Source organism: Limulus polyphemus, unplaced genomic scaffold (genome assembly GCF_000517525.1).
Source record: "Limulus polyphemus unplaced genomic scaffold, Limulus_polyphemus-2.1.2 Scaffold2274, whole genome shotgun sequence".
Classification (NCBI taxonomy): Eukaryota; Metazoa; Arthropoda; class Merostomata; order Xiphosura; family Limulidae; genus Limulus; species Limulus polyphemus.
The window spans coordinates 42,387-64,678 of NW_013667884.1; the positions used below are offsets into that span (position 1 = coordinate 42,387).

General features: G+C 31.1%; 1 protein-coding gene across 1 annotated transcript in view; it reads left to right on the top strand.

Moving 5' to 3' along the window:
• LOC106466484 (cytoplasmic dynein 2 light intermediate chain 1-like) overlaps nt 1-22,292 on the top strand; it is a 47,752-nt gene that overhangs the window by 19,748 nt on the left and 5,712 nt on the right. Inside the window, exons 4-12 of the mRNA XM_022394503.1 lie at nt 670-722; nt 928-1,032; nt 2,193-2,281; nt 4,969-5,155; nt 8,168-8,236; nt 12,927-13,084; nt 18,484-18,537; nt 19,103-19,151; nt 19,396-19,485. Coding sequence (XP_022250211.1) covers nt 670-722; nt 928-1,032; nt 2,193-2,281; nt 4,969-5,155; nt 8,168-8,236; nt 12,927-13,084; nt 18,484-18,537; nt 19,103-19,151; nt 19,396-19,485 — 854 coding nt within the window. The remainder of the gene's footprint in view (nt 1-669; nt 723-927; nt 1,033-2,192; nt 2,282-4,968; nt 5,156-8,167; nt 8,237-12,926; nt 13,085-18,483; nt 18,538-19,102; nt 19,152-19,395; nt 19,486-22,292) is intronic.

Below are 22,292 nucleotides of genomic sequence, written 5' to 3' on the forward strand. Positions count from 1 at the left end.
ACAAAACCTGGATTGTAGTGGTGTTTTTAACCTAAAGAAAATGTTATATTATTTTTGATTTATTTCAATAACAAAACTGTTTCAAATATTAAAATTTATCAACATAAAGCCCACTTTAAAGAATTGTAAATATAAGGCATCTAACTGAATAGTTTACAGTTGTTTATATAAGTTGAACTTTGCACTAATGAAACATTCAAGTAACATGTTTTGACTTTATTGTGCTAAGGATATTTAATTATCACTGAAGAAATATTGCATCACTACTCATCATGTTTCAAAAGTTAAGTTTGTTAATGTGGAATACATTAAAAATTAGTAGATTCAAATGAACAGGTTTTAATAAAAAACTTGATATATTTTGTGTTTGCCAGAAGTGTTGTTTTAAATTTTTATGATTGATAAAATAATACATCTTTTTGCTGTATTTTAGCAAAGTATTTAGTTTAATTATTAATATTATTTAATGATGTATGTTAAATAGTATTAATTGATGATATATTTAATCAAAATATCTAATGAAGTGTTATTAATTAACATTACATGTGCATAGTCATTAAATAACATGCATATTGTTTTATTTTTCACAGATTAGTAGATATGTTGTAACAAACTAATATTGTTGTATTAAATCTGTGTTTTATAAAGCTTTTTTTATTTTCCTTCTAGTAACCAGCTGTCACAAAGATTCTACAGTTGTATTTGTTGGAAGCAAGCAAGGAGTGAGTTTAACTTCATTTAAGTTTTTGTGAAAATATTGAGAAACTTTTTTTTTCACTTCCTTCTCTGAGGTTTTCAAAATTGTATTCTTGATTGAATTGATAACATTATTTGGTTCATTTTGATTCATGCATTAAATCAAGTATTTAAAACTAATTTATGCAAGTATTATACAGTTCAAGAGTAAACTTGTATTATTTGTTTAAGGGTAAGACAAGCATTATTTATCGTTTCGTGGAACGTGCTGAGAATCCCAAGCCAACATTAGCTCTTGAATATCTTTTTGGACGACGCAGTAGAGGATTAGACACTGTGAGTATGCTCATACAGAGTATAAGAATCATGCAAGTACTATTCATATTATGTAGTTTTACTTTGATTTTAATGAGAATGATGTTGTATACACTGTGACAATATTCACACACAGAGCAAAAGTCATGAAAGTGCTATATTGTTTAGTTTTAGTGAGCCAGGCACAGCCTTGTGGTTTGTTGTGCCTGGACTGCAAATACAAGACTTTGTTGCTAGCATCTCTGTGTTGCAAAAAATATATTCCAATGGGTTATGTTCTAAAACAGTGTTTTGTATAATTTTAATGAAAATTGTTGTAAACACTACACACACGCGCACACACACACACACACACACACACACACACAGAGTAAGAATCATAAAATATAGTGTGTATTATTGTAATTTTACTTGGACTGTAAGTTGTGCTGTTTTAGATGTTTTAACTTTTATGGTAATTAGTACTGTTTTAGTTCTAACTTTTATTATAAGTTGTGTTATTTTATTTCAAGTTATAAGCAGTGTTGTTTTAGTTCTAGTTTGCACTGTACTGTAAGTATTGCTGTTTTTAGTTTTAATTGGCATCATATTAAGTTAATATGATTTCTACTGTCACATTTGTAATAAGAGCCTATTAATAACAGATCACATCAGTACTTGTAACTTGTTTACCTAATATCATGATAAACATTTAATATAATGGAATTTTATTGCTTATTACTTATCGATTTCTTGTAACCTTGCAACTTCTTCATTTGGTTTTTGACATCAGGCTATTTGCTGTTTATTTTATATTCTGCCATTACCCTGCTATTGATTACTTATTAATTAAAGACTCTATAACAATAAATCTTCACACTAAAAGTAACTTTGTGCAAGAGCAAATAGTTTAAACGATCATATGATACTTGGAATGTTTTGATTTGTAAGAACTTTTATGTTTCACCAATTCAGATAACAGTCAGCAGTAGATGAACACAATTAAAAACAAAAAATTATGCTGTGCATTTGTTTAATATTTAGAGTGATAACTAAGCCAGTTCTGTATTAACTGGTATGTTGGTTATTTGAAGTAAATGTAAATAATGCTCATTACTTTTATTATATTTATAATTGTTATAACCTTTCTTGGTACAGCAGAAGAAAATTACTGAATATTTTTGAATTTTTAATTTGCATAGGTTAAAGAAGTATGTCATATGTGGGAGCTAGGTGGTGGAACTTTATTCACTCAGCTTTTGGAAATTCCAATAACTATGGAGTCTCTAAAGTAAGTTGTAAGTCATCACATTGTAGTAGTAGTAGTAATCTTTAGAACATGTATATGTAATACAGCTTTTATAGTAAACTGTTCTATAATTATAATTACACTTCAATGCTGTTCCAGTTGTAATCCAATCATAAGTTGTTATGTTTTGGTTGAAACATACTGTGTTAGTGTTGTTATTTTGGTTATAGTTTATATCTTACTATAATGGAGCAATGATGTGGCTGTCTATAAATCTATATGACCGAAATAATAAATACAAGATCTCAATGCCAGAAGTAGTGATTGAGGATTATGAAATTTTATCATTTATTGAATGGCACCACAAACAAAAATTATAATTAATGCTGTTTTAAATTCATAAATTTTTTTACAAGTTGTGTTTTTATTTCAAACTTTTACTGTTAGCTGTGATGTTTTAGTTTTCACATTTTCTTTAAGTAGTGCTGTTTTATTTTTTAAATGGATAGTAAGTTCCATTGTTTTACTTCTGTTTTATGCTTGATCTGTTTCTATTTTATTTGTAACTTTCTTTGCCTTAGCTCTATGTTATTCTATATGTATATAGTGTCTGTTTTAATTCTAACTTGTATTATAAGTTGTGCTAATAACTTGTGCTGTAAGTTTTTATTTTAGTGTTAATTATAGTTTTAGTATTTTAGTTCTTACTTGTATTTTTGTCTTGTTTAATAACTTTTATGTTATTGTGATGATATAAGCTTGTCATTAAATGTATGTATTATGTTACAGGGTAGCTTATCTTCATTTTTGATGTTGGTCTGATGTTAAAATTGATAACAGAATATGTTGTAGATTTACATAGCTATACAGGACTGCAAAACATTTGGCATCAGTTTAATGTTAACTTAATGACATGGCAGTGCATATCATTATAATGTTTGTTTGATGTCATATTGAGATATGTTGTAGGGCACTAATCACCAGTATAATGCTACACTAGGAAATGGTGATACATTCTAAAACATTTGGTACCATTTTAATGTTGTGCTTGTATAAAGTGATGATTTCATTGGAGTCATTTGTATGTTGTGAAATGATATGATGTTAAAGAACAGTTGGCATGATTAAAATCTTGGTGTTAAATGATGATAATATGTGGCAGAACAGTAAATATCATTGGGTTGTTGGGTAAAATAACAAAATTAAAACTAATTTCTCACAACAGTTTTGATCTAGTCTTTTGTCTAAATTCCTATAGTATGCTAGTGTACGAATAATCTCCTCATATTCTCAGTTTTGAAGCTCACAAGATACCTTTACACCAACAATCATTTTGTGTGTGCATATGTACGTAGTTATATACAGTAATGGAAATAATTATGGAAACACTTAAATGATACTTATCTTTCACTTGACTCTGTTGGTTTTTAGGAATAGATTGTCAAAAACAAGTTTTAATGTTAGAACAAAATGTTAAGCATTCTGGTGAAGATATGTCTAATGGAATCAAAACATTTATCTAATTACCAGATCATAAGACAGGTTGACCTATCTGTAATGTTATGTATAAGAATTTCGAATAGTCTGAAGCCGAATTAACTGATAATTTAAATTTAGTAGTTAAATTATCCTTTGGAATTAGTATTTAAATGCATGCCAATATATTAGTCAATTTACAATATTTGCCAACAAGATTGATACACACTATTTTCGTTTTTAACACAAATAAGTTTGAATATACACACAACAATACAATTTACAATAACAATTATTACAAATAGTTATTAAAAACAATGATTTATAAACAGAAGTTTCACAAACTTACAAATGATATAAAGTTTTCTTTCTAGTCTGGAACCTCCTTCATATCTTATCGAGGGTTCACAATGAGTAAGTTAATTTCAAGTTGATGTAGATACAATTCACTGGGAAGCTAGCTAGATAGCATTGTCCTTGGCCACACATGCTGTTTTCCACCATTGAAGTTGGTAATGTTTTTACAAAAACATTAATGTCTGATGAAAATCCACTGAAGTTAAATGATTTGTAATGTTCAAAATTTATATATACTCCTGGTCAAATATCTGAAGTTTTCTGATTGGTAAGCATTATAACAATCACAGTTGTAGTTTTCAAAGTTTATAGCACACTGACTATAACGAACTAATAATAGACATTCCCTTGGCACGGCACGTTAGTTATATTTATAGGTGTGGCAACATTTTCTAGAAAATTCAGTCTTACGTAACAATACAAGTGTTTACATATATACATATATTGTTGATTTTTATTCTCAAGAACCTTCTACAACTTTGGAAAACAGGCGGGAGTTTCACAATACATATCTAACACTATAAGCTAGGCATGTTTTTAAACATAAACTTAATCTAAACAACGTTGATATTAAAATAGATATATAATAACAAATTTGTTACAATATTTAACAGTATAAACTATGTATGTTTCAAAATAGAAATTTAATCTAAACAAATGTTGATATTGTAACAAATTACAGTAAAAACCATTAACTTGGGCAGTTTTACATCTCCCTTTCAGATATTTCTCCGTATTAGCTATAGAATGGCAACAGAAGAGAGGATCAACAGTCTTATTAAACATTTAGTATTCCATTCAACAGCTAATGGTCTGCTTGATTTCAGAAATATTTAACTTAGGTTTTCATATATATGGTTTATAAAACTAAATTAAGCTATCTATAATTTTTCCAGCACATTGAGTATTGTGCTAGTTCTAGACTTGTCAGTTCCAGAGGAAATGTGGTTTACAATGGAAACACTTCTGCATGCTGTTCGCTCAGAGATCAACCAGGTGTTGAACTCTTCTGCTGCCAAAACTGTTGGGCTAAAGGAGACATTGATGGATCTAGCTTGGAAACGTATTGGAGAGGACCATATGGTTAAGTTATTTTCTGTGTATGAAATCATTCACATGTGTTTTATAAACAAAAATATGGTAACATTACTTTGTTTATATGAAATTGTTTAAAAGTAATCGATATTATAGGTTCACTTTACTTTGTCTGTATAAATATGTCTATAAGTGTAGGAAGAAATGTATGTAACATTATGTTGTATATAAAATGCTTTTTGGAGTGACTATAAAGTTATTTTATCTGTATGATGTTGTGTACAAGAGTTTGGAATTACCTTTTGGAAAGTTTTTTTTTGTTTGAAGTTATGTAGAGGTGTTTACTATAACAATATGGTTAGTTTATTTTGATTTTTTGATGGCTAAATTCCAAGTTAGTGTTTGATATATAAAGTATAAACATTTTATTTTCCATAGTGAACCCCGATAGTTTATTTATTTTCCAAGTGTTAAATATTTTCAGAACTTGAAGTTACTTAAAGTAATTTTATCATAACAAGTGTGTAATACTACATATATATTTGTTTAAAGTTGTGATATAGAATTCCAATATCCTCATAAACATTTTTAGTGTAAAAAAAACTATAAAGATTCTACATATAGATATATTTGTCTATTTTAGAGTACTTGTTTGTATGTCAAGTTGTTTGTGAATACTGAATGTGTTAAGACGGTTCAAATGGAAAAACTATATATGTTTTCAATTTTTGAAGAAACTTGTTATAAACATATGTATAGTTTTGTGATCTATGAACTTCATAAATATAATGAAAATTCAGTTTTCATCTAAACAATGCAAGTTCTTTGAATATAAAAAGTTAAATATTTTAAGCCAATACATGTAAATTTAATTTAATTGCAGAAAGAAACTTCAGTTGAAATACAGATTTTAGACTAATGTATATTTAGGTTTTCAAGCTATGAACACAAACAGTTTCAATGAAATTCAAGATTCAAACTAATTATTCTAAAATTTATTTGAATTGTAAATTATGAAGGCTTTATTTACAGTTTATCTGTATTGGGTAGTATTTCTGATATACTTAAAAAAGATTTATTCATCACTTGTTTTGTACACGACTTTTTTCTGTGTTTTTAAAACCTGTGTTCTGTAAATACACTTTATCAGGAATAATTTGTTTAAATACACTCTTTTCTATTGTGTTACCTGTGTTATTTTACATTCTTATCAAATTTAAAATGTTCTTTAATTTTTCTCAACTATACACATGTATGTACAGTGTATCAGAAATAAGTGTAACACTATCTTCCTGTTACATTATCACCAGCCATTAAATTGTTTTTCATGAAACTATCTATGATTGAGCCAGCTCACTTCATTATTGAGCTTCTTCAGAAAATGTCGTATTGTTCACACACTTTGAATAGAACTTTAATAGGAAATTAAATTTGGTAAATAAGGAGTGTCAGGTTTTTATGTATATGTATTGGCTGGATTCTTTACAGTAGGTGTCTGTGACTTGTTGGTGATAAATTTCAACAATAAATAAACAGCATTTGCTTTAAAATAATATATTAAAACAAGTCAAACATATATACAAATTTTTGTTACACTGTTGGTTATCACAGTTGTATCCAGAGCTTTAAATAATAGTCTATTTTTCGTTAAAGTCCACACAATTACTTTAGAACACAATTGTCAATACAAATTATTTCTTCTTTACTCTGTTATTACAATACAATTTGTGATAATTTCATTTTAGAAATAGCCACTATATACTCTTTATGGCTAAACTCACAACCGCGCAGTCTAGATCAAACTACATAAATTTGTCTAACTGTAATTACATTTTGTACACATATTTATAGCCCGACTAAGGCCTAGAACACTCTTCACACTACAAAATATGATGCAATAATACTCAATCAAAACAATGAGAAAATCATAAAAGGTTCTAGTAACATGATGCAATAATACAACAAGTGTCAATTCACAACAATTGAAATACACAACGTATGATTCGTAAATAGTTACATAAACAAACCTGCAATAAACTCACTTCTAAAAATAACTATATTTAACACTTGAGTCAAACTTCAGTTGAAACAATTGTATATATTTAACAACGAGATGGCCTAAAAATGAATCTTTCATTATGTTCATCAAGTTTAAATAAACAAAACAAATATTTTTTGTAAGATACAGGTAATAAAGTTTTCTTAAGTCTGAAGAAATTTCTTTAAAATGTTACTTCATTTCTATCTTGGAGATTTACATTTAATCATGGCACAGGTTATGTGGGAAATACAAAGTGTTTTGATAACTTTTTAGTAATTGTAATTGTGGGTGTTCACATTTTGTTTATAATAACTGCAGTTGTAACTAAATTTAGGAATATAAAATGCAATATAAATAATGATAAAAAGATATCTATATGTAATTTGGCCTTTCGACTAAATTAACCCCAGATTACCAATGTGTGTACATGTTGCAGTAATTTTCACTAATTACCTGGGTTTTTCCTTTGTATTTTACATACAAAATTAAACTGGTGTTTTGAGACAATTTGTTTGATCAGTTCTTTATACTGAGAGTTGAAAGAGATATAAAGTATAAAAACTACTCAATATATTACAATATGTAGTGAACAGGATATAAACAAGTTAGCAAGTTAGTTAAACCTTTTCTTGTGTTACTTGCTTCCGAACAATAATTTTTTTTTATCAACTTTAAGTTTGGAAAATCACTTTACCATCTTATGTAGCCCTTCTTTTCATTAGAAGAGGTTGTCTTAAAAAAAACAAAAGAATATGAAGATTGTTTTTGTTGTTGAGCTTTAAAGACTGTCAAGAAGAAATTATAACATAAAGATTGCACTCGATAGAAATGCTGAGTAGAGTTGTACATGTCAGAGGAGTTGTGGAATGTATTAAGTTTTAAAACAAGTGAATTGGAAATCCTTTTGAGAATAAGATAAAGCAGAGGCAATGTGAAAAGTGAGTTCTTGTTTTAAAGACATTTTACTTCTAAAATGTAATATTTTAACTATAAATTGAAAACTTTTTCACTTTACACAGGATAAAGATATGATTGACCCATTTCCTGTTCCTCTTCTTATTTTGGGAACAAAATATGATATCTTTCAAGTACGTGTGATGAGTGTTGTTTTTATTTTTAGGAGCTAGCAATTTATCAATATGTCTAAAAATATTATATATTTCTTTTAAACTTGCTAAAAGAATTAGAATTAGTTTAAGTAAATGAACATATACACAAAAAATAGGAATAATTATGGAAGCATGCACAAGTGATAAAGAAATAGGAATTGCAAATAATGAGTAATAGTAACTGGATGGTGAACTTATTAATGGTACAAAACATTATCAAAATAAGAAAGTTTTAATATGCATTAGTACTTATGTGCATATTCTCCATCTTGCTCTCTCTCCTTGCTTCTCTTCCCATTTCAATTCCTCCTCCCTCCAACCTGGTCTGTGGTTGACCCTGGTTGATGTGTCAGACACCTTCTTAAACATCACTCTCAATCATTCTTCCATATGTATTCTACATTCTATCCATCATTTTCATGTCTTACCATTCCTAGCTCTTTCCTTCAACTTAATGTTAGTTCCTATTGTATTCATTGGTATCTTGAGGGCCTTCGCTCACCATATTCAAGGTCTGGAGCTGGCATTACTTTTCTTGGACAATTGACTTCTATTGGCCCATTCTTGGATGGTTTCCTCTTTTCACACCTCCCTTCTTTTACAGGAGACTAATCGGTTGTGGGGTGAATTATCCTGAGATGTAAGTCCTTTCTCATGGCCACTCAATATTTGATACTTCTAAGCAGTTGAGTCTCAGTTGAGCCTTCTCCACTTCACTTGTGAGCTATGACATATCTGGTCATCAAGATTTGCACTTTTCTCTTTCCTCTTATGTGAGAGATTCTTTCATTTTGGGATACTCTGGCTTCCCAGGAACTCCTCATTTCTTTGGGGCATGGTCTCTACATTCCCAGGTCTTTTGTGAAAATTGCTCTTTGTTGGGCATGCCTCTCATAGATGCCTTTGACACCTTTCTCTTCTCTAGGCTTCCTATTTTCTGGTCCACTGTTCCTCATCCGTTAGCTCTGGCTGTCAATTTTCTCAGCCAGGCTTGGTCTCGCATCTTCTACATGCCTATATCCTTCCTCAGGTCCTTGCCTTGAGACACATCATTCGTTGTCAGATCCTATGGTTGTTGCCTCTTTGGCCAACTCAGCCTTGGTTTCCTATTCTTTTTCACTTATCATTCACCCATCTCCTTCCTCTACCCACTTCCCTCTATCTTATGCTTCACCCTCTCATGTCTCTTTTTTAATGTGGGATATCTTCCCTCCATCTTCATGTGTGAGATTTTTCTGATCCATTGCCTGTTGGACCAGACTCTTCAATCATGTGGCATTCTTCTTGTCATATTTCTGCCACACTTCCACTGTTTGTTTATCAACAAAATTGGCAGGTCTTTTGTCAGTGATCCATCTGCTACTTCTTTACTCTTGGCCGTTCTGCTACAAACCACCTTTCTGCCTTCTTATGTGGCTGTTCCTTCATGGTTTTTCAGTCTCTGCGTTTTGCTGATTATCAGATGGCCTTTCCCAGTACCACAATGTGTTTCTTCTCCTGTACTCTCCACTGTGTTTTGCTCCTTGATTTTTCTACAACATCCTTGCCCGACTCCCATACCTGACTGAGACCTTAGTAGAAATTTCCACACTCTCAAACATACCCTGTTTGAGCTGTTGGCATCTTCCTTTTGTACTGTCTTCCTTTCCAAACTTATTTCTTCCTTCTTCTCATCTGCAATTACCATCATTCCATTGCTTATGCTATGGATGCTTCTCACACCCTCTTCCATTACACTTGTATACTTCTCTCCCTGAACAGATCTTTCCTTCCTAAGACTTTAACCACTTTCTCCTATCTCCCTTCCTTCCATCTCTCATCTATTTGATCATTTGAACCTGGATTAGCTCCTGTGTCTTGTTCAAGCTTTTTGGTTTTCCTTTTCATGGACCTCACACTTTCGTGATCCCCACCATCATCTGACCCTACGCTGAGACCCCTTTTTTTCCAGGGACTTCTCTCATTCTAACCTTCATGGATGGGTCTGGTATTTCACATTTCTTTGCATATAATTTGTCACCTTCCTCATTCTCTTGCATCTCATCATTGCTGGCTCTGGGACAAGATCCTCTGGGTGGGCATGCAGACAACTCCCACATATTGTTCTTTTGTTATATACACCATCTGACTGATTCATTCCCTGTTGGATTTTAGCTTTCATCTCTCACCTCATCAATCACCATTGTTGAGAAGATTATGTACAGTTTCTATTTCAGAGCTCCTTTTTAATTTCATAAGATCCTGTCAGGTGAATGGTGTTGGCTCCCAAAGTATATTTACCCAAAGTCCATATTGAGCTGGGATAACAGAAAGTGCTCATACATCTGCCCTGACTTTACCAGTGCCCACTGCAAGATAGGGCATTCTGCAAGACCACTTGAGGTATCCTTGTGATATATATACTTACTCAATTGTCCAGTCCAGATTCTACCTATTCCATGGACTATCATGGAAAAAGCTAGCATGAGGATGGTGTTCTGCCTATTTCTTTTGCTCATGATTTCCGGCTTTTAAAAATAGGATTTCACAGTCATCCATTGCACTATCTCTAGTAAAGGACCTTTCTAGCTAGAAATCTGATGGGGATCCGAGCACTTATCCAGGTCTCTTCAATGAGAATTCTCTCACCTTTGTCAATTGGAGTATGGGAGACTCTTGCCACTTACCATTTTTTTAGCTGCTATGGTGGTGGACTAGGGAGAATCCTCACCGGTTGGACTTAACACAATACGGTGAGAAGTAGGGCAGTGTTGACACTGTCAGTGTAATGAGGGTCACCCCTTTAAACAATAACTCGTACCACTTGTGCCCTCCTCCTGCAACTAGAACCTGTTCAGGTGAGTCAAGGTGAGCACACAATGTACAGAAAATACTGTTCAAAACTTGTGTGCCCTCCTCCTGCAGCTAGTGTCTGTTCAGTAGAGTCAAGCTGAGCACACATACTATAAAAAATCCACACTGCATAACTAAAGTGCCTTCTTCCTGCAGCTGGAGTCTGTCCCATAGTGTCTGATCAGTAAAGTCAAGGTGAAAACACAAGGTATGGTCTGAATGCACTTCAATCACACTACCTATTGACTCACCAACTGCTTGTGTTCCAAAAGTAGTATACTCTGATCAAGACGAGATACAGTGGGTGTGTCCCTGTGGAGCTCCTACCATCAGATGTCACTTCATGGGCTTCCTTTTGGATACTTTTTGAAGTAGCTCATCCAGGTAAAATTTTTTCACTGTTCTCTCCACCAATTTATTGTGGGATTCCAGCTAATCTGTGTGAAGTGGTGATTTATCATCTCAGAAGTTAACATTTTTTCCTCATCTGAAAATGTACTTTTGATAGAGAGTCACCTTCACACACATTCCCACCTGTCCTCCACACTTCTGGTGCACATTTTTGTCTCGCCTCGTCAAAGAATGAAGTTATCATGAGTGCAAGTGTACAAAGGGAGTTATTGTGCATGGAGATCTTGTCACCTTCCTATTGGTGGAGGGCTTTTGTTACATGATGACATCATAATGCACCAATACATTTCATGTTCAAATACATGAAATTAAGTGAGAGTTGCCTCAAGGCTAGTAGCATGCAAATCTCTTAGGCAGATGTGTGAGGAAGATAAAGATAGCTAATCTAAGTGAGGAAGTGAGTATCTATCAGAAATATATTTTCAGATTATGAAAATGTTAACTTCTGTAAAAAAGCACAGTTTCCAGCTTTGCTTAGTCAACCGTTTGTAATCCAATGCCAATTTTAACATTTTGGTTTATTTACTTGTCCTCAGCAGTGGTTTTTGAGCAGCTATGTCTATTGAGATCACTTTGTGTTAATGAGTGTTTTACTGTTCTCAAGGTAACATTTATTTGAATTGACAGCAAGGTCATTGGTAAAATCTCTACTTAACAGTTGTCTATCTCATAAAGAATGTACTCTGAAATATTTAACATCATATTTTGGCAATATCAGTTTTTTAACTGGGCCACTTTTGTTATTAACAGTGACATATTCACACACTATGTTCATATTCTTGCATACAGCATCTACTGAAATATGAAGTCTTATTGCAATTTTTTGCATGGAGTGTTCTTGACCAGCCAAAGCTTTGATTTTTACACACATGTCATATGGCATTTTAGTCCTGGGTGCCTTGACTGGATTCACACTGTTACTGGACATATTGTGACTGCCTGTACTTTTATATACCATATATTAGTGTGAAATCGTCTGTTTGGTTGGAGAACAACCAGTAGTGGTGTAAATTGTTAACACATGACTGTACTTTGGTGCAGTTAATTTTCACAAGATAAAGGGTGGCATTCATGTAGTATTTATCTTTTATACATTTTCTTTGCCATTTCCATCAGTATTTTCAATATTGTATATATATTTATAATTCTAGTAAATCGTACATATAAAAAGAAATGTAGAGTAAAATGTCTGTAACTTGTACTAATGAAAAACAAAGTCAAATAATATGTGTTCTTCTATATCTTGTGTTATATAAAAGCCAGTCTTATTATCATGAAATTCATGTGCTATTTTTCACTATCCCGAGTTACATAACAATAACTTATTTTTATATTATATAGTACAAGTGTTGTTACCAATTATATGATGACTACATTAATGAACTTCAATGACCAATTTATTTTCTTTTTACATGGCTTTATTCAGGATCTTGATCCAGAAAAGAAGAAAGTGATTTGCCGCTGTTTGAGGTTTGTAGCTCACACCAATGGGGCTGCTCTGCAATTTGTTAGCACAAAAGTTGAAAATTTGGTTACAAAAGCTCGAGTGGTAATCAGCCACATGGTATTTGGAACACCAGCAAGGTAAGTCAGGAGAGAGAGTTTTGTTGATTTTCTGCATGTGAGTTTCATGTACGAACAATATATATGATGCAGTGGAAAATTATATTTGTACGTTATACATACAGTTAAAATTCTGGAACCTAGTATACTAGTTGCAATTTAAGGTTTTGATGTACATTTAATGTTTAGGAAAATAAATGATTCTTTTTTGGAATTCTTAAATGAAATTTTGAACAAAACTTTTTGATATTAGTAGTTTATGATGATAATTTTTTTTCTTATATCAAAATAATCCAAGAATGTATGAAAGTTGAAGTTTTTAACATTTGTTGTTTTTGAATTTGGTAATTTCTTTTCATGTATAGCCATTTTTAAAGTTTCAGCCAAAAATTACTTTTAACATGCTTTTCTTCTATGTTACTCTCTTTACTTAGATTTCCTAATACCCATAGAAGGCTTTTCATTTTTATAATATTTCAAGTAAAATTCATAGATGAAAAAAATTCATATTGTGTAATTCTGACATAGTGTTTGCTGAGGAAAGTTCACTTTGGCAATGATATTTTTGTGAGAAATTTTCACTTAAACATTTTTTTTTAATATTTTCATGCTAACAGAGAGAAATTGAAATTTTGAAATTCTGACTTGTTCAATGTGTGAAAATACTACATATCTCACTCTCCTATGATATATATTTCATATTAACAAAAATATTGAGTTCTAGTTCAGAACATGGTAAATCCAGTCAAGGTCGTGTGCCAATTCAATTCTTGTTGTCCTTTCAGTAGCGTAATTTGGTCAAGGAGGCTATCTGCTGTTTCATAGATCTACTTTGCAACTGTCATATGGTACTTCTAGATGATTATGATCCAATTTTTTGAATGTTCAGCTGCAAATAGAATATGAATTGTGAGAGCAATTTTGATATTTTCGGCCAAGCTCATTTCTGTTACTGAAAGTCAAGATTGTTGAAGTCATCCTTGCCATTGTCTATATAACATTTATATGTTGACTAAGTGTGAATGTATTCCTTCTGTTTTACTATAGTCCATGGTTTTTAAGTTATCTCTAAAACCCAGTTTATTTTGATTACCTTCATCACTGAAGGTGGATCGAGGTTGTTTTCACCCGTGTGTGTGTGTGTGTCAGTAAGATTTCTCAAAAACAGCTGAATGAATTTAGATGAAAGCTGGTATACATTAGGACTATGATACAACTTAGAAGTGATTTAGTTTTTGAAGGGTCAAGGTTACAAAAAAGTCTATCTGTTAACATGGGACCTATTTTTGCTCTATAACTCAGTCAAAAACGATCAGAATTTGATGAAACTTGGTAGACATATGTAGTATATTATTCCTCATTTTCCTGCCAAAAGTAGTTCATGTCCATTGATAATGATGGGCATACGATCACATTTTCATATGTTTTGAGAGCCGAATATGATCAACACTGCATGACAGAGGTATACTTTCTACTGAGTGCCCCTCTAATTTAAATATAATTATTCCTTTCTTTAATTTTAACCAATTAATTTTATTTCAATTACAAGAATTTAAAAATCCTTCTCCTAGCTGATAAGCTTGTATTCCTGTTTACTTTGTCTTGTAAATAGTGATTTTGTTCACATTTATCTTTTCTCTTTCATTCCACCTGCAACAAATCGCTAGATCCCTAATTCTCTCATTGTTGCAGCAATCAGGTATCTGTTTGCTTAGTCAATCCTGAATCATGGAACACTACATTGTTTACATAGGAAATATAAATATGAAATTCTGGCATTTTTGTGGTAATAAGGAAGTTCTCAGGATAGTAATTTATGTCTTTGAGTGTTTACAGTGTTTGGAACAATAATTTTTGCTTTCTCTTGCATTATGAATATATAAATTGTCATACAAAATATAGCCATAAAGTTAAAATGATTGGGCAATTTTTAAGGCTAGTATACTTAAACACCTTTACTAATGACTGGAATGTAATTTCACATTAGTTAAGGAATACTCAGTTCATAAATTTTGTGTATTATTATTATAGTTAACACAGTTTTAGGTGAACGATGATATAAGTGGTTAAAGATAAACCAAAAGTGAATCAAATTAATTATTGTTTTGTTGGCAAATTATCTGGAAATATAAGAGTTCTGAATTGAGGGGGAAAGCTTGTAGCTGCTCTTTTACCCTGATTTTTAATGGTAATTAAAACTGTTCAGATTTATCTGAATGCAAAATATTGTGTGCTATTAATTCACATTTATTCACATCAGGAATTTTCTTGCTTATACTCTTTTAAAGTGGAGTTTTTAATTTTTAAGACATACTTAACTTAAATCAGGGTGCATATGCATCTTTGAAAGTCCTTGAAATGGAGAATGGAAATACAAGGATTTGAAAGTGCTTAAAAAGGAGCCTTTTTTGCAAAAGTACTTGAAAATATTATAGTAGCAGATTATATCTAACTTTAATACATGTTGTGGAGTTGAGCACAATATATCTTTTCTTTTTAGTCTACATTCATATATTGAACAAATAAATAGGAATTTTATAAAATTTCAGTAGAATTTGATTGATTTTGATGTAGATTTTAGCTTCCAAAAAAGTGCTTGAAAAACATTCTGAGAATGGTTAGAAAGTCCTTGAAAAGTATTTGAAATTGATCTGAGCAATTCAGTATGAACCATGTTAAATGTAATGGATGGTGCACATATTTCATTTACTACTGATTTCATTAAAGCATTTTGGTTATCATTGTCTTTTCCTAGAAATTTACCAATCAAATACTGAAACTCCTAAAATTTTGTGATTGTTTTTCTGATTTAATTAGAAATTGACTAAGTACAATTAAAATTAAGTGTTACACATTGTTTTGGAAATAATTCCATTACTTCAGAAAAATTACAGAACAGGGGATCAGACTTTTTTTTTGCTGTTAAAAGAACAGTTAGTGCTACCTTTTTAGCAAGCTATTTGAATATTTTTGTTTTTACCCTAAATCTGCCTTTCCTTTGAATTTTAAGAAGATAGCAAATCTTACTATAATGGACATAGCGTGTATGTCAGTACCTATGTATGCAACCAAAACTTCTGCACCATCTGTTGAGTGGTACCACAAACAAAAATCGATAGAAAATTTCACACTTTGGGTATTCAAGATTCAGGCAATTAGAAAAATAACTACGGTATGTGCAACAACCATTTTTTTTATAATAGAACAATTTTAAATAAAAGTATTCTCACAACAAGAACACGACTTTCACTAGGACTGTACGTGAGGGTTTGATTATATCTTTATAGATGTAATTTTCAAATGTAGTATTGAGAAACTGGAGATATTAAAAAACTAATATTCTTTCTATAAATGGTACTACTTTTAACATATAAAAACATTATAATTTATATCAGTAAAATTTATGAAAATTTTGAGCTCTTTACATTGAATCATTTTGAGACAACGAGTTGGGTATGACTAAAGAGCACAATCAGAACACTTTTCCTTTGCAATACTTCCCAGAAGAAAATCCTTTCAGAAAATTTTCACTTTTTCTAAATTTTTCAAATGAGTTATAAATAATGCAATTAATAATTACAAGCACAAACAACCACCTGTAGGCAGAGTTTTTGCAAGTGAACAGTGAAAACCTAATAGAATTTGAAGTTAACTTTTCATACAGATCATGTCTCTACTAAAATTAGGTGAATTTAAATCAATATAATCTTCAAGTATTTAACCATTGAGAATGATCCATAAAATTAGACAAAAAAGGCACAAAATACTGTAAATTTCTGTTTAGTCACATCTGTTATTTTTATCACATTGGGTAAAACAATCTTTTCAATAGGTCATCTGTACATCTGCAATAGTCAGTGTATGAAGTCAGAGAAAATGCCATGTTCTTTTAATTGATATTTTATTCTTTAAGAACACAAAATTAAGCTCCAAAAAATAATGAGAATATGATTATCATTTATCAAGTTGATAATAAAAAGCGAAATGTGTTTATAACTTTCAGATTTTTCCTTCATGCATTACCTTATCATATTGGGTGTATAGTAAAGAAGGTTGCAATTTGAATTTTAACATTTTATAACTTTGTTCTGATAGTATACTTGATGTGTGGAGTATAGAAACTATTCATTATATTGTCAGAAGTTAACTTAAATTAATGGCAAGGTTAGGTTACATTTTAGGACATGCATTGCATCAATGCCACTATTTGCAGTATACTTTCATGCTTAACAACATCATCTGCTCCATTTCTATACTAAAGGAATCGTTCTACTAATCTGGTTACCATTGATCTTGGAATTATGTCTCTATGAAGGTGACTGACAGGAAAAGAATTAGTTATTGCAGTACTGTTACATCAATTTTTGCAAAACAGACAGTTCAGTGATCTGTGTATGTGTATAAGTTAACATTACGCATCCAGCCTCCTTTGACCATCAAACAACTGATAAGACAACAATTCATCTAAGTGTATCCCTTAACACAGATATATTTTTCCTTTGCATTATCCTCCAAGTATCCTTCAGTTTTCTAATATTCTGACAATGTTTTACAAATTATGAAAATAACAGTTCTTACCAATATGCTGGAGAGAATCCCCACCAAAAAGAATCATAATAGGTTTATTGTAGTCCATGGACACAGTTTTACTACAAATACACAAATTTATGAAATTTGACAATGCATTTATATCAAACTCAATACTTATTTGACGTTTTTTCCTTTGAATATCATCCCCAGTGTACCAAACAGTTATTGCAATGTGCCAACGATGTTATGTGGATTATCTCCTTAAAATTACATTGTGGCACTTTAAATACTTTGTTTTTTTATGATGAGATACCTAATAAAATAATGACAGACATTATTTTACACTTATAATGGAAAATGTGGTAATTTCTTAAAGAGTCTTAAAAGAAAAGTATTTACAGTTTTTTATGTAAAGTCTTTAAAAAATTTTAGTTCTTTGAGATTTTTAACTTGGCTGCTGTAGCAGAAAGAGACTTTTACATTTTTTTTGTACGAGTTAGACTTTTGCTGTATTTGTAAACAAATATTAGCAGTTTTTTTATTGTTTCTGGAAAGGGATTTTTTTTTACATTCTGAAAAATATTTTAAGGTTTTGAAATTTATGATGTGGTAGAAATGTGGTATTTTAATTGAATCCTAAAACATAGTTATTTAAAACCTAGAAATTCAGTGCTGCTGTAGAAAGGGGTTTATCTGAGATAATGAAGATCACATGTATTTAAACACATTCTTCTTTAAGATTTTGAAATACACTGTGGCTGTAAAAGCTAAGATTTTGTATAAATACTAAGAAATATAATTCTTAGAGATTTTGAAATTTATTGCCATTATGTAAAGTCTCATTTATATCACTTCTCTAGTGAATTTTAGGAAAACTAATTTTAATTATGTTATTCAGGAAACATGCCATTATCTGACGAGGATCCAGGGAAATCTTACAGCAGGTAATTCTAACTTACAAAAATGTTTACTTTAATACATAATATTCTGCAGTTCTATAATCAAATATATTTTGTCTCATACACATTTTAAAATTATAAAATACTGAACATTATTGAAGAATTTTATTCCCAAGTTTAAGCATGTATGAAGAACACTCGAAATTCATGATTTAAATATCATGTAAGCTTAGATACACTCTTATGATGTAGATTTTTCAATTTGAATGATCAACTTCCATACTAATCATATTGTTAAATGCTTTGACTGGTGGATCCAAACTTATAAATTAGAATCAGTTATAGAACTTTGTTAATACTACTTCTATTACCCAAGTTTTATTAATCTATTTTTATTATTCCTCTACAAATTATGTTGATAACTTGTAATTTTTTTTATGAGTTTTTTCATGATTTGTTTTTGTATGATTATTTTCAGTTTGTTGCCTTTTGTCATGTTATTACTAAGAATTTGTTTTTTTAGATATGCTCGTTTATGGTGTAACTTTTGAATATTTTAAATTGCAGTTTGTGTATTTGGGCTGTCATTAAAATATCTTTGCATTTTTAGATCAGTTGACCTCTGGAAACACACATTCACAACTCATTTTCCTCAAGTGGTAAGTTCATTATATTTTAGTAAAAGCATATGACTGTTTCTTTTTTTTTTTTCTATGTGGAATTTTCTACAAATGCATGTACTGATGAACACAAGTTCATCTAAAGATTTATGCAGGTAGAAACACAGCTATCTTTTTCATTTTCAAAAAGTTTACTTGTAAATGCTTAAAATGTGATTGAAAATATCTTTAAAATTAGAGATAAGTAAATAGCTGTGTTATTACACCTAACTTTCTCTTCCAGGTTAACAAGGCAGCTCCTCCTGATGACCCTGCTAAAGATCCCAACTTTAAAGAAAGGGATGTTGACATGATTAGATCTCAAAAAGACAAGGTAGGTTAAAGTGATATTATAATGTTCATCATTACAATATAGTAGGAACCTTTATTGGAATTCAGCACACACACATGCAAATGGTGGTTAATATAATTATTAAGATTTGATATTCAATGATAATTGCATGAAAGCCAAGCTCATGACCAGAGGGAGATAACTGGGGAGCAAGAAATCTTGTTATTTAATGTGAATAGCTTTGACTTCTTTAAATTGAAATCCATAACAGTTTTATTTGTTTTTCCTAACCTTTAAATAGAAGTTAAATTAATGAGAAGCTCTGCAAAAAAATTTTTTTTAAAGAATAGTTAATAAAATTGAAATATCTCATGTTGGATAAAAATGGTAAAATACACACTAAAACCTTTAGAACATTTTATATGATTTTTACATAATTGGAAAGAGCATGCAATTTTATATAACTTTCAGACGTGTTTCTTTACTACACTTCAAAACTTAAAAGTTTCAATCAAAATAAAGTAGTCATAATCTTAAATTACCATCACAAACTGAACTAATCTAAAAAAAAAAGTGTGTCATCTGGCCTGTTCAAACCTGTGTTAGATTTGATTACAGTCTTTGAGTTCCATATGCATACAAAAGGTGGTTGGAATCTGTTCGGTTCACACAAAAGGTGGGTGAATATTTGTGTTATTGTAATATAAACAAATTTATTATAGTTTCAAATTCACAAAAAAAGTTAAATTAAACTTATATCAGAATTTAATACAAAAAAGTTTAACAAAAGCTGAATTAGTCTTATGCATGTAAAATAGGATGGTGGATGCTATAATAGATTTTTTAATAGTACTTTTAGTGTAAATTATTACTCAAGAAAGAAGAAAACACCATAAATCTTAAATGTTCAAGAAACAAGTTAAAAGGAAACAGAATTACATTTAAATACTACAAAAGACAGGAGGAAACACAATTACATTAAAGTATTCAAGAAAAACAAGGTGGTTGAAGACATAAAGAAATTTCAACAGTTCAAGAGTTAATTAAGTGTGTCTGTTGCATAATATGCATATACAGGTGATCATAAATAAAGTTTTGCAATTCAGCATGTCATACCTTGCAAGCAGTATCACATTAGAAAGTGAAATTGCATAGAGGTGTTAAAGGAATCGTGGATGCAAATGCCATAGTCATCACATATTGCCACCAGTGGTGCCATTATGTTTTTTAGCATATTTCCCATGGGTATAAATGGGCCAGTTGTTCTCAGTATAGCTCGTTTATCTAAAATTAAATTGACAAGTGTGAAGAGAGAGGTGAACTTTTGAACTGCAATTACACCAAAGGATGCAATCCTGAGGCATATCTTGGAGAATATCTTAGAGTGCTGAACTTATGCAGAGAGCTTTGTTCCAGTGTTTGCTATGTGCAACTTCATATAATTTGAGGATATAGATTACATTCATATAGGCAGAACACCAACACCTACAGAAACTATTACTAAGATCAGCCATTCCTTTGCAGAACAAGCCAGCACAAATACACATGGGTTAAGAGTTTATGCTGTGTTGCCCAATATCAGGATTTGCCAATTTCAACTGTTCTTCAGGCTCTTTACTTAACTTTTTAAATATTACCTCACAAAATATATCATAGTCAAGAACTGACAAAGAGATATTTAATTTGATTTGTTAATTTTGCTTTGCAGTTCCATGGCAGGACTGGAAGTCAATGATCTGCTAATATCTTATGGACTGAGAAAACACACTTCCTCCTTTCTGGAAGTGTCAACACATGCAACTGAATTATGTGGTTGAAAAATTAACCACATATAACTTTTCCAACATACCTCCATGATTGTTATTGAACCATATTTTTTTGAAGAACTCATGACCACATGAACTACAAACCTGCTCATACAGTGCTGCATGGTAACATGCAGTTCTCACAACCAGTGTGAGTCTCATGTTGCAGCAATGATGTGTGATATACACTATGGTCTTCATGCAGGATAATGCCCCTCCACATATTGGTAACAAAATGAAACACGCTTTACAGGAGCACTTTCAGGACTGAATCATTTCATGTCACTATCCTTGTAAGTGGCTGCCTCATTCACCAGATCTAACATTAGTTGATTTCTGGTTGCAGAGGTAATTTGGGAAGTGTTGCAGAATTCCAGACTTCAAGGATGCAACTGTATTGGAATTGGCCAGCATACCAGATGAGATATGTGTTGTTGTTGTAATGTCTGTTGCCACAAGGATGCAATAAGTTTGGATGCTGGAGGAGCATATTTTAGATAGTTGCTGTAATTGATCAGACATTAGGTCATAGTTGTGCCCTAGTGACAACTATAGCATGATACCTTTAACACCCCTTTGCAATCTTACCTTCCTATGGCATACAATTTGTGAGATACAATGTACTGAACTGCAAAGTTTTTTTTTTTTTTCATAATCACTAAATTGTTGGGAATTAATCAAACTATCATTCACATTTTAATATGTGACATAACTTGATGTTATTGTTGAGCAGCTCTTAGCATGACTGAAATGCTCAACAATTACTTTTCGCAGTGGGCGATATAAGTAGCTCAGTGCTTTGGCTCCAAGTGAAACCAAGAGTACAACACAATTAACTTTTTTAAAGTCCATGAAATAATTTAAATTGATAGATTAACTTAAACTTTTCCCATCACTGGGGATGGGTACTTTTGCTTGTAACCAATATTGTCAACATGTTTTTTAAACTTTAGATTGAATTTCGTTATATTTATGCAGTATGATGAACAGTATGAAAATAACACGTTATTGCAAATCTACTACATACATTTAGACTTAAAATAT